This window comes from Anabrus simplex, chromosome 11, assembly GCF_040414725.1.
Source record: "Anabrus simplex isolate iqAnaSimp1 chromosome 11, ASM4041472v1, whole genome shotgun sequence".
Classification (NCBI taxonomy): Eukaryota; Metazoa; Arthropoda; class Insecta; order Orthoptera; family Tettigoniidae; genus Anabrus; species Anabrus simplex.
Genome location: NC_090275.1, coordinates 54,949,655 through 54,961,703, shown reverse-complemented (window position 1 = coordinate 54,961,703; position 12,049 = coordinate 54,949,655). Strand labels below are relative to the sequence as shown.

At 39.9% G+C, this 12,049-nt stretch overlaps 1 protein-coding gene across 8 annotated transcripts in view; it reads left to right on the top strand.

Annotated features, from left to right (window-relative positions):
* The window catches only part of ZAP3, a 491,484-nt gene that overhangs the window by 327,454 nt on the left and 151,981 nt on the right, over positions 1-12,049 (top strand). For all 8 annotated transcript variants that reach the window (XM_067155237.2, XM_067155235.2, XM_067155234.2 and 5 more), the window contains one exon: positions 7,310-7,423. In XM_067155237.2, the coding sequence (XP_067011338.2) occupies positions 7,310-7,423 (114 nt within the window). The remainder of the gene's footprint in view (positions 1-7,309; positions 7,424-12,049) is intronic.

Here is a 12,049-nt window from a genome sequence, read left to right as displayed (position 1 = left end):
TGGCTTCTGCTTGCTCGTTATGCCATCTCCATGTAGCTGGATTCCATCTCTAGAGACATCGTCTCTGGTCCGACAGCTTGGCACTGCTTTACCTCGTTATGGTAACCTGGGCAGTCTTCTCCCAACAGTTTAGGCGTCTCTCATCGTGTCGCAGTCATTCATGAAAGTAGAAAATGATATTATACAGGCAGAATAAATAACTGAATCATTCATTTTAGCCTTGGTGTCTTTATCTCCAAACTCCGCCTGTATAATTATTCAGATGTGGCTTATTTTATTAAATATATCTTTTCCTCAGGCTAATTACTGCTTCCAATTACTATTTTAAATATTCTTCAGTATTATAGATTGCTTGTAGCACGGGAATTCGCCCTTTCTCGTTTTCTTCCAGCGGCTTGAATATCTCCTCTCTCTAATACTTTGAATTAAAAGATATTCGATCTACTCTGCTGTTTTCTTCCTGGCCGATGAAAGTTTGCCTCTTCTTGCTTCCAAGTTGCTTTTTCAATGCGATCTTTTTCTTACAGTATTAAGAATGAATTGGTTTCAATTATTTTTTAAAACAATACTTGTTCCATCTTGAAGCTCCTTTTTGAGGTCTCTATGATTCTGCGCCTTCTAAACTTAGATTAATCTGCATCTCGGTGAGAATTTCTATGCATTTGTGCTGCTTGGAGCTGCCGCGCGCCATTTTGTCTGCTCTTTTTCCATGCGTATGAGCGCCTCAAATGTAACGTAATGGTACATTTCGCCTCCCAGTTACTTTTAAATATATTGCTTGCAATATATTTACAATGTCCTCCCGTTTTCACATCTAATGGACCTTTACATTACACGATTTTTTCCTCTGGATTTTCGTTTCGTATTTTTAATTTAAATGATTAATCCTTCTTCTCTTTGCCTAAATAGATTCACTTCCACTATCTGTTTGGTATTCCATGTCTGAGTACCTTTCCTCTTCATAGATTTCCAACACATTACTTGGCAATTGCTTAACTTAAAATTTTCTCATCCTTACTCTTTTCTCTATATTTATCTGTGTCAAGGTTTAGTCTAAATTCAATGTTTATCTTTTTCTTTTGGAAACATCCAAGTTAGCACTAAAGTTTGGTGCGTTTGGGTTGAGTCATCGCTCTTCTCTCTCCCTGTTCGTGTATTTTCGTTCGGAAACATCCAAGTTAGCACTTAAGTTTGGTGCGTTTGAGTTGAGTCATCGCTCTTCTCTCTCCCTATTCTTGTATTTCTGGAGCTCCAAACTCTCTGCACCTTCCATGTCTCCAGTAACATCTTTGTCCTTTATTGCCTGTTCCCATCTGTCTTTACTTCTCATGTTCTCCTTCAGCTCTTGGATATATTTTCTATTCACAGATTCACTTTCCTTAAAGTTCTGTTCTCTTCTTCCGTCGTAAAAACGTTTTCTTCGGAAGTTATACTGGCTTCTCTTCCCTCAGAACCTGTCATTCGGCCTGTAATACTGTACATATCTATCATTTGTTTGATATCTTCCGCAAAATTCGTGACCTTTCCTACGTTGGCATCCGCTCGATTCTCTTCTTTCCTCTGTTTCTTGATTCCTGGTATTATCTTTATGCTCTCTATGTATACCAATTTCCAAGTTTCCCTGTGTTATTACATTTATAGATTCTTCATTTCCTGAACTCGTAGGATGCATTGTCGTCCTGTCAAGCTGCCTTAAAATGTTCTCCTTATTGATGGCTGACTCCACATTTGCAGCTGCTAATAGTCTCTGCACGTCGGGTGGGAATTGCTTGTGGATGGTTTTTATAGCTTCTAATTCGCTTGGTGCGGCATCCAAGTCTTGGAAACTGTGAAATTGGTATGCGAAGTAGTCACTAAACCTCATCTGTCCTGTAGAAGCATATTTCCGGGAATAGATTTCCATCCTGAATTGTTGTTGGACTTCTGAGTTCCACTATCTCCTTAAAAATGCTGTTTTAAACTCCTCATAATCATGGAAGCTATACTTGAATGCCTGATACCATATGTTGGGATTGGAATCAAGATGCTTCTCAATTGGTCTGAGTCTTTTTTCGTCAGGAATACGGTTTTCTCTAAAATGATCTCCCATTTCCCTCAAAAACAGCTTCGGGAACATGCTCGCTGTATTATTAAAATGCTTCGGCCTATCACCGGAAGTTTTGATTATATTTATTACTGCCGGATCCCCATTGTTATTACTTCCATTTCCTATCATGATGTCGTTAGTAACTTGGTTCAGCTCAATAGTCACTGTTGGTGTCGCTTCTCTATCATTAACTTGAATTTCCACGGTCCTCAATAGATTGGATTTCGCGGCCTGGTTTTCTATCCTTAGCTCTTGTATCTCCTTACTGTACCAGTAAAAGAGCCCGACTTTAAGATTTTAATTTTAACGTAAGCATGAAATAGATCTCAGGGCGAAACTGGATAGACACTAGCTAGGGCTTGGTACAGGAGGCAGGGTCCTATCTACAAGAAAAATTTTAATCAGATTGAGTACGAGTTTATTCATGAAATGCATATCAAATTGCATTTCACCTCATTGTAGATAGGGGTTGTGTTCAACATCGTCCTTTCAATGGTCCGGGTCTCCAGCTCACCGGACCGAACAGGCTGGAACACGTTCCGGAAGATGCCAAATACTCCGTTAAGATGAAGCCGGAACACCCAGGTTGGTCGTGTATGAGTAAGTCTCGAACTTCCGATGTTCTGGATGATCTCCGATGGTCTCTGACGATGTTGCAGGTAATCACTCATCACCTAAGTCCAATGTGGCTGATGGACTCAATATCCACAAAGACATCGAAAATGTGTTCTTCGTCACTCGCAGAATTTACAAGTCAAAGTTCATAAAGACATAGAATAATTGGTTTCTCACCACTGGCAAAATCACGAGCCCATGTTCACAAAGACTTTGAATAATTTTAGAGTTCATCACTGGCAGAAATTGCAAGTCAATGTTCGTAAAGACTTTGAATAATTTCAGAGTTCATCACTGGCGAAAATTATAAGTCACTGTCTGTAAAGACTTTGAATAAATTGTTCCTTAACACTAGCAAATATTACAAGTCCATGTTCATAAAAACTTTGAATAATTTTAGAGTTCACGCGCGCAAATTGATAAGTCCCATATGGCCGTGATGGTTTAAGTTCAGCATGAAGACTGTAACTGCTCGAAGATAGCCTCTGACGACTACGGCAGCGTGTAGAGCCAGGCTGAATACTCAGCTGTGACTGACTGATCAGGCTAAAGTGAGCCCTCCATATATTCGGTTTGGGGGCTTCTACGTCATCATATAGCATGATCCCTTGAAGCTGGTTATCCTATGAATCCCTCGGCGGATTTACTTGAGTTTCACGCTTTGCGGCGTTTATGTAATACCCTTCAAAATGACATGTCGCTCAAGTCGCTACCATAATTATTAGATGAGTTTTAAAATTTTGTTAATCGAATGTTCGTGAAGGTGTGACGCTTGAATCCAGAACATACCAGGTCAGGCCAGCTACACATGGCATGTCAGGCAGGTGATCTATCTTGCCCCTGCCGCCACATCACACACACGGCTGTCCTCGACTCGCTCGCTTGTTCCACCGAATGTAAACAAACCAGGCTTGCTCGGAATATCACGCGTGATGATCAAATCCAATTAACTATCAAAAAATATGCATGTACAGGTCGTAACCGGTACATTATGGATAATTCGTAATTCACCTTCTGCTTTGTCAATACTATCATTGGTTTCGCTCTTGTGCTATACCTCTTCTTTTATTATGCCCAGTTTGTCTGCTATCTGATCTTGGGCTACAATAAAGTTTACCTCCATTTACTTATTCATAATTTCGATTCCCTCATTTAATTGATTCATCTTTTCTTGACACTGCTTCCATTTCTCCGTAGAATTTATTCTCAACCTCGCTAGGTTTTCTACCAGACTCTTTATTTCTTCTTCCTTTAGATTTTGTATAACGTTTCTACTCTCTGACAGTTCCTCTCTGACTTCATTTATCTCTTCATAAACCTCCCTGCTCTTATTCTCCATAATTCCCGTCATTTCGGTACGTAGACCTACAATGTCGGTTTTGATTTGCGTTACTTCGATTCCAATCTTCTCAATTTCTGTTTAAACAACTTCTGTCTGTCTTTCCACCATCCTTCTCATTTCTTCAATTTGTCTTTGTTGACCTTCCATCTGCATGTGTTGGAATTCTTCCATCGCTCGTTTCGCTTCCTCGTTCTGCCTCCTTGCTCCTTCAACATCTCTTGTTGCTTCTCCTCCTGCTTATTGTTGATCACGGTAACCCCTACGCCAGGTTAATCATTTCCTGAAGTTTCTCATTCTGCCTTCTTCTTTCTTCAATCATTTCTTGCTTCCTCCTTCTGTTTTTTAATCATTTCCTGCTGCTTCTCCTCTTGATTGTTAATCATTTCCTGAAGTCTCTCATTCTGCCTTCTCATTTCTTCTTATCTTTCTCTTCTTGCTTCCTCCATTATCTGTTTCAACATTTCCAAGATCCCTCTTGCTCTTCCTTCGTTTTCTGTATTTCTTCTTGGTTATTGCATATCACTTCATCTCCCTTCTGAGATTCCTCCTCAATTTCTCTTTGGTATTCTTCGAACTGTGACCTCAGCTGAGTTAAATTGGACATTTTCAATGGTGTTTACTTTATTCTGCTATTTTCGATAAATTATGTATAAGCCTAATTCGCTAAACTTTCTTCAGTCTCTAAAAATTTAGTCTCTAAGTTTCAATATCAACTTATATACTAAGCTTAAATCTATACTTAGTTCAGTAGTTAAAATTCTTTTTCTCTTTCTTGGTTAACTGGGAATGATTACCCAGGACTACCATAACTTGGCCATAACAGCTTATTTTAATGTCATAAGAAGATGATACGCAGGGCAGCAAGAAATTACTGTATGGTATCTTAAGAAACAAAAAGAGAGATCAAGTAAACACCAGATTTGTGAAGGATGAAGGTGGATAATTTTAACAAAGCCAGAAGAAATAAGAAAGAGTTGGAGCGAGTATTTTCAGAAGCTGCTGAACATAAGAACGGATGGCAGTCATTCAATGGACGACCAGGAAAGGGAATTAGTTGATGAAGAAATGGATAAAGAAATTACAATGAATGAAATTGAAGTGGCAGTAAGAAAGATGAAGAATGGAAAAACTGCTGGAATAGATGAAATTTCAGTGGAGATGATAAAGGCAGCTGGAGCTGTAGGCCTGCAGTGGACATATCGGGTTCTCAGGAATGTCTGGGAGAATAAGGAGGTCCCTGAGGATTGGCAAAAAGGAATAATCATCCCAAATTTCAAGAAAGGTGATAAGAAAGTTTTGAAGAACTACAGGGGAATTACTCTATTATCCCATGTTGCTAAGATAATGGAAAGGATACTGGAAAGTAGAATAAGGTTGAGGGTTGAGAATCAGATACAGGAAAATCAGTTTGGTTTCAGAAGTGGAAGGTCAACAATAGAGCCCATTTTCATTATGAGACAACTAATGGAAAAGCATTGGGAGTACGGGAATGATATGGTGATGACTTTCATTGACATTGAAAAGGCATATGACAGTGTCCCTAGGACGAAAGTTTGGGACAGTCTGGTGCAAAAAGGAATTGGACAGGGATTAATAAAAATGATCATGGCATTGTATAAGGAATGTTGTAGTTGCGTGCAAACACAAGTTGGCAGGACAAGTTGGTTCAAAATAACTAGTGGGCTGAGACAGGGAAGTGTTCTATCACCAATCCTGTTTACAATAGTAGTGGGTGACATCATGAGAACAGCAAAAGCAGCATATGGAGGAAGAGAAATGAACATGATGTTATTTGCAGATGATATTGTGGTTTTGGGAGAAGACGACAGGAAGGTTCAAGAACAGTTGAATGTGGTGAAAGGGAAGATTAAAGATTGTGGATTGAAAATAAGTGTAGAAAAGAGTAAAACTCTTGTTATGACTAGAGGGGAGAAAGAAGGGAAAGGTCAGATTAGACATGCAGACAAGCCCCTGGAAGTAGTGGAAACGTTTCAATACCTGGGGAGTGAATTAATGGAGAATGCTCGACTGGATGCTGAGATTAGTAAAAGGATTCAAGCTGGAAGTTGTTTCTATCATAGTGTAAGAAACATGTTATGGGACAAAGACGTGCCAATGGAAGCAAAGGATACTATGTACAAGATGTATTACGTACCCATAACAACTTATGGAGCAGAAACTTGGACAATGAAAAAGAAGGATGAGAGTCGAATACAGGCAACCGAAATGAAATTCTTGAGGAGTATGATACAGAAGAGTAGAAGAGACAAAATAAGGAATGAGAAAATCCAGGAAGAAATTGGAGTGGAAAAAATGAATAATAGAATAGAGAAGAGCCGACTAAGATGGTTTGGGCACATAAAGCGAATGAGCGACGATAGAATGCCAAAAAAGGTGATGGAAATGCAAATCCAAGGAAGGAGAGGCCGTGGACGACCACAATTGAGATGGAAGGATACCATCCAACGCAGCATTATAGAGAGGAACCTGGACTGGGACACAGTGTTGGAGGAGGAGTGGTGGAAAGATCGAAGAAAGTGGAGAGGAACCATATTTGCCCCTACCCGGCTACAGCTGGATAAAGGGAAATGATGATGATGATGATGAAGAAGACCCAAATTTTCTAAACTGTACTCAAGACTCATTTCAACTATGTTCATTCCATATTGATTCAACACATCCATGTCTTATTATGAATCACATTGATATCCTATTACCCTATCCTATTATTATCATTAATACATTCAAATTCTATCAGGCAACCTAAATATATATACAGTGAATTCTCTCTTTTCTCCATTTTCCTACTCTTGACATTCTTTATCAACCTTCAGAACGTGATTTCCTGTCCAGTGCTTCTTTTGGATCTAAACGAGTTTAACTGATACAAAACATGATTCCTTTCCTTTTTCCATTTCCTTTTTATGATTCTAACTGTGCTTATGAAGAAATATTTCACACATTTCTAAGTGCAACCAGAAAGACAAAGTTTATCAGAAATAATAATTGAGCTACAATTTTCCTCTGATGAGAATGAAGAGCTATATATCAACAGCTATGATCGAATGATTTCTGTAGTAATACTAACAAAATGGGAGGAGAAGATATCTTCCTTCAGATGTTATAAGAATCATTTGATTTGACCTCTAAATGTGCTGTATGCTTTCTGTAATCATCATTGCACTAAGAGGATCTTATAAAACTCCCATTGTAAATTTCAGAAACTGTCCAGTGAATAATATAAACATTTTCTTGCAATATTTCAGATCCTGTGGTTCCTATAACCCCTATAACCCCATTCACTGAGCCTGTACAAACATTTGACTATGGCCATGGCGCTGCATCTGGACGCCGGGCAGGGCCTCCTGACCTACCGACAGGTAAGAGGGATTTAACTATTACTTGGTAATTTTATGGTGTCGTATCTTAAAATTAACTGAAGAAATTATATTTTTAAACAAATTTCATTTCATTTTATCAATCAACAGGGAGTTCCTGAATGAATTGAATCCCCATTTTACTGTGGTGCATCATAATTTCCATTTTTATTATTGGTTTTGAAGAAAAATGACCATACTTATCTGATGAACCTTTGAATCTGCATGTCAAGAATTATTTAAATATTTAGCTAATGTGATATCTTCTCTTCCTGCTCCAAAACAAACTCCTATATGATACTACAATGCTTGAAAACAGTAACACCGGACGAGTTGGCCATGCGCTTAGGGACGCGCAGCTGTGAGCTTGCATCCGGGAGATAGTGGTTTTGATCCCCACTGTTGGCAGCCATGAAAATATGTTTTCCATTGTTTTCCATTTTCACACCAGGCAAATGATGAGGCTGTACCTTAATTAAGGCTATGGTGCCTCCTTCAGAATCCTACGCCTTTCCCATCCCATCATCACCATAAGACCTTTCTGTGTCGGTTGATGTAAAACAGTCAGGATAAAATCCCTTTGTCATCGGAGTATAGTCATTCCCAAATTGATTTTGTACATCAGGACGCTATGACTCCCTTACTAGATATGGCACCAATCTCTGTGGAAGAACATACACAAAAAGAAAAAGGACATGTTACCAGATACTGATCGGGTCATTGTCAGAGCATAAGAGGAACCTCACTGTACTAAAGTCTTGTGTGTATCTCTGTGTTCAGCTTGTCTGTCCCAAACCCCATATATATTTTTTTTTTTTGCAGTAGATCACCCACAGTACTGTTTTAATTGAGGGCATGCAGTACTGAGGCTGCATACTTGTAAAGTGGCAGATTCCTAGCAATGTCAGTGTACATGGCAGCTGGGTGCATGTTGATTAAGAAAATCCATGCTTGTTTGGGCTAGTTTCCTTTTTATATCCTCCTTACTTCTGCCATCATTAGTTATTCTACTACTCAAGTAACAATATTCGTTAAAGATTTCATTTCCTAATCTAATATTTTCTGATATCATTCGACTGCACTCCATTACATTTGTTTTAGATTTATGTTCATCTTGTACTTTTCCAATACTGTGTCCATACCATTCAGCAATTTCTCCAGATCTTCTGCAGACTCGGACAAAATACCAATATCATTGGCAAATCTCAGAGTTTTGATTTCCTCTCCTTGGATTGTGATTCCATTTCCAAATTTCTCCTTGATTTCTTTTACTCACTGTTCTATATAAACATTGAAAAGGAGAGGTGACAAACTTACAGCCTGCCTCTCCTGTGACAATTGATGCAATGATGTCCATTGGGAGCAAAGCATTTGCTCACGGACATCTTCTGGTATCTGCAACACCTTTGACAGCTAATTACAGTATTACCCCACTTTTACACTTTTCAGGGGAACTAAGGTATACTGGTGAAAGCGGGGGAAAGTGTATATGGCAAACAACTTATATATGTAAAAACACTCTGGAAAAGGATGTCAACATTACACAAATGCATGTTATTAATTACTAGGGAGCAGATTTTTATGTGCTAAAAATTTGAAAAATATTTATTTTTTATGTGCTGAAAAACGAAAATATGTGATAAATTAACATTATTTTCCTTTAAATATCGCATAACTACTCACGCTCAGGAAGTAAATAAATATGACGTTTTGTATTATAATATGGTGCTACCAAATGCGCTCCTTAAGGCAAATTGGTGTCTGTGTATGCAAACGTGCAGTATGGTATATTAATTTTTGATATGCCTGAGTAGATATTATGAATGGTTATTTTTTAAAGGTAATGTTTTGTTTAAATACGGCAAAAGCAACCTATCATCTTTGAAAAACTGTTACCAGTTCGTACTCACCCATCACATGCTGGAATATTAGTTGCTAGAAGTAGTCTCAGAATTGCAGTGAACAATAAAGGATATCTCCAAATTGTCCATCACAAATGCTTGCCGTTTATATCTAAAGAATGCCTTATACTGCAAAAACGATCGGTCTATATCACATGAAGTCAGACGTGCATAGTTAAAGAGAGGAATGTCACCAACACTATCGCCATCAATTTTGCCAACATGAGTACCTCTAATACATTAGAAATTTGGCACGTTGTTTGAAATCCTCTATTTTTCCTGAACGAATTTTGATATTTGACTTTTAACAGTAGCTGCACCTGCGAAGCAGGGAGTGAATCTAATTTATTTTCAACAGTGCGCATTCCTTCACTATTTCGTACAACAGATTAGTGGATTTTTCAAGTATGTCTATAGTTTTACACAAGAAGCTTAGATTGGCAGACATAAATGCCAAAATCATTTTTCAAAGAGCTGTCTTTCCGTATCTCATGAAGAATCTCAATTGACGACGTGTTGTTTTTATCTAGTGCATTCACAACGGATGCAAAACTTTCAAAATTGTCTGCGTAGTACACCACAGCGCTAAGCCAGGTACCCCACTGTGTAACAATAGGCAGAGGAGGAAGCGCAAGATCCGGGTTTTTCTCTTTAAACAGATTAATTCTTGAGGGTGCTTTTACAAAGACACTTTTGCCATTAGACACTAATTTATCCATGTGAGAATACTGAGCCCGCACAGTTTCGCATAACCTGTGTAGAGCATGAACAACGCAAGTTACGTGTATCATTTTAGGAAAGCTAACAGAAAGGCCTTCGGCTGCCTTTTACATCTAAGCTGCACTATCAGTAAGGAAAAGCAAAACATGGTCGTATTTTACACGTTTTGACCAAAGTAAGTGCATGGCTTCATTGAATAACCTAGCTACAGTAACATGGTTTGCAGCAAGCATTCCTTTACACGCTAGCAAATAAGAATGTTCACAAGCAGTTTTGTCATTCTTCAACACACCCACTACAACATTTGCTACTTTTCTGCCACTTGAATCAGTGGTTTCGTCAATGCTCACCCACAGTTTTTCGCTATCACATACTGCCCGAATTCTCTGTAAAGTTTCTTCATAACATTTTGGGAGATAGGTTTTCCTTAATGTGGATTCGTCTGGAGGCTCAAAATTAATGAACTTTGTTAGGAAGTCTCTCAGTCCCGGATTATTTATTTTGCCAAGAGGAATGTCGGCGGAAACAAATGCTGTGCACACATCTAAATAATACTGAGAATATTTAGATGGGCCTGCATTTGAAGTAGCTGGTTCAGCTATTAGTAATTGTCGCAAACGCATAGCGAAGCAGCCGCAGTATGCTTGTTTCCAGACAAATGCTGTGTTACTTGAAAACGTTGATCTGCACTTACTGTTTTACCACACGGTTGGCAAAATACACTTAAGAAAATGGAAATTGCAACACCGTGAAGGCATTGGTTGTATTTTTTTATTTTCAAGATATGGAACGATGCCATGTAGGTATGTAAACGATCAAAGTTTCAGACCCATTGGATTGTTGCTACAGGTCTCCCCACGCGATTGGTCGCAGAGGAATGAACTCCAGTATACGGACTCTGGTGTAGCGTAGTTGACTTGCAATCTGTGCAGTGAAGTGTTCCCCGTCAAACATGCCTCGACGACAGAGAAGAGCACGCTATCAACAACTGTTGCCGTTTGAGAGGGCTCGGATAATTGGGCTGTGTGAGGCTGGATTATCGCTAAGGACTGTCGCTGCACGTGTTGGCCGACAGGCATCTACGGTACACCGTGTATGGCAGCAGTGGTCAGATGAAGGTACCCACACTCGTAGATCTGGCACAGGCCCAGCGCTACAGGCAACTGTGAGAGAGGATCGCCGCATCATTCGTATGGCCCGGATGGAACCCCATGCAACAGCAGCACAAATTTGAGCAGCTGTGGCACCCCACGTTACCAACAAACAGTTGGTAATCGCCTGCGTGCAGCTGGCTTATGAGCCCGTGTCCTTGCAGAAGGTGTTCCATTGACCCCACAACAGCGATGTCTAAGGCTGGTCTGGTGTCGAGAAAGATCGACGTTGGTCGACAAATGGCATAGGGTCGTCTTTAGTGATGAATCACGCTTCTGTCTTGCCCGCAGTGATCGCCTGAATCGTGTGCGCCGCCGTACCGAGGAGAGGGGCCGCCCAGATTTTATTGTCGTGAGGCACACAGGGCCAACACCAAGTATTATGGTCTGGGGAGCTATTGGCTTTATTGTTAAATCACAATTAGTGCTTGTTGAGGGCACTATGACTGCTCGACAGTACGTTGATAGGGTACTCAATCCAGAGGTTGTCCCTATGATGGCGAACATTGCTAATGGTATGTTTCAGCAGGACAGTGCCCGGGTTCACACTGCACACATCTCCAGAGAAGCTCTCCACGACATCACAACCTTAGAATGGCCCACCAGATCCCCGGACCTCAGTCCTATTGAGTATGTGTAGGACATGATTGGTCGACAACTGTCCTCAGCCACCCGCAACTCTGGAACAACTGACCCATGCAGTGCAGCAGGCATGGGCCACAATTCCTCAGGAAGCGATCCAGGGCCTTATTGACTCCATGCCTCGACAAATTCATCAATGTATTGCAGCTCGTGGTGGGCACATCTTGTATTGATTGTTGTCCAAACTTGCGATCAGAGGGACCTGAAAGTGTAAT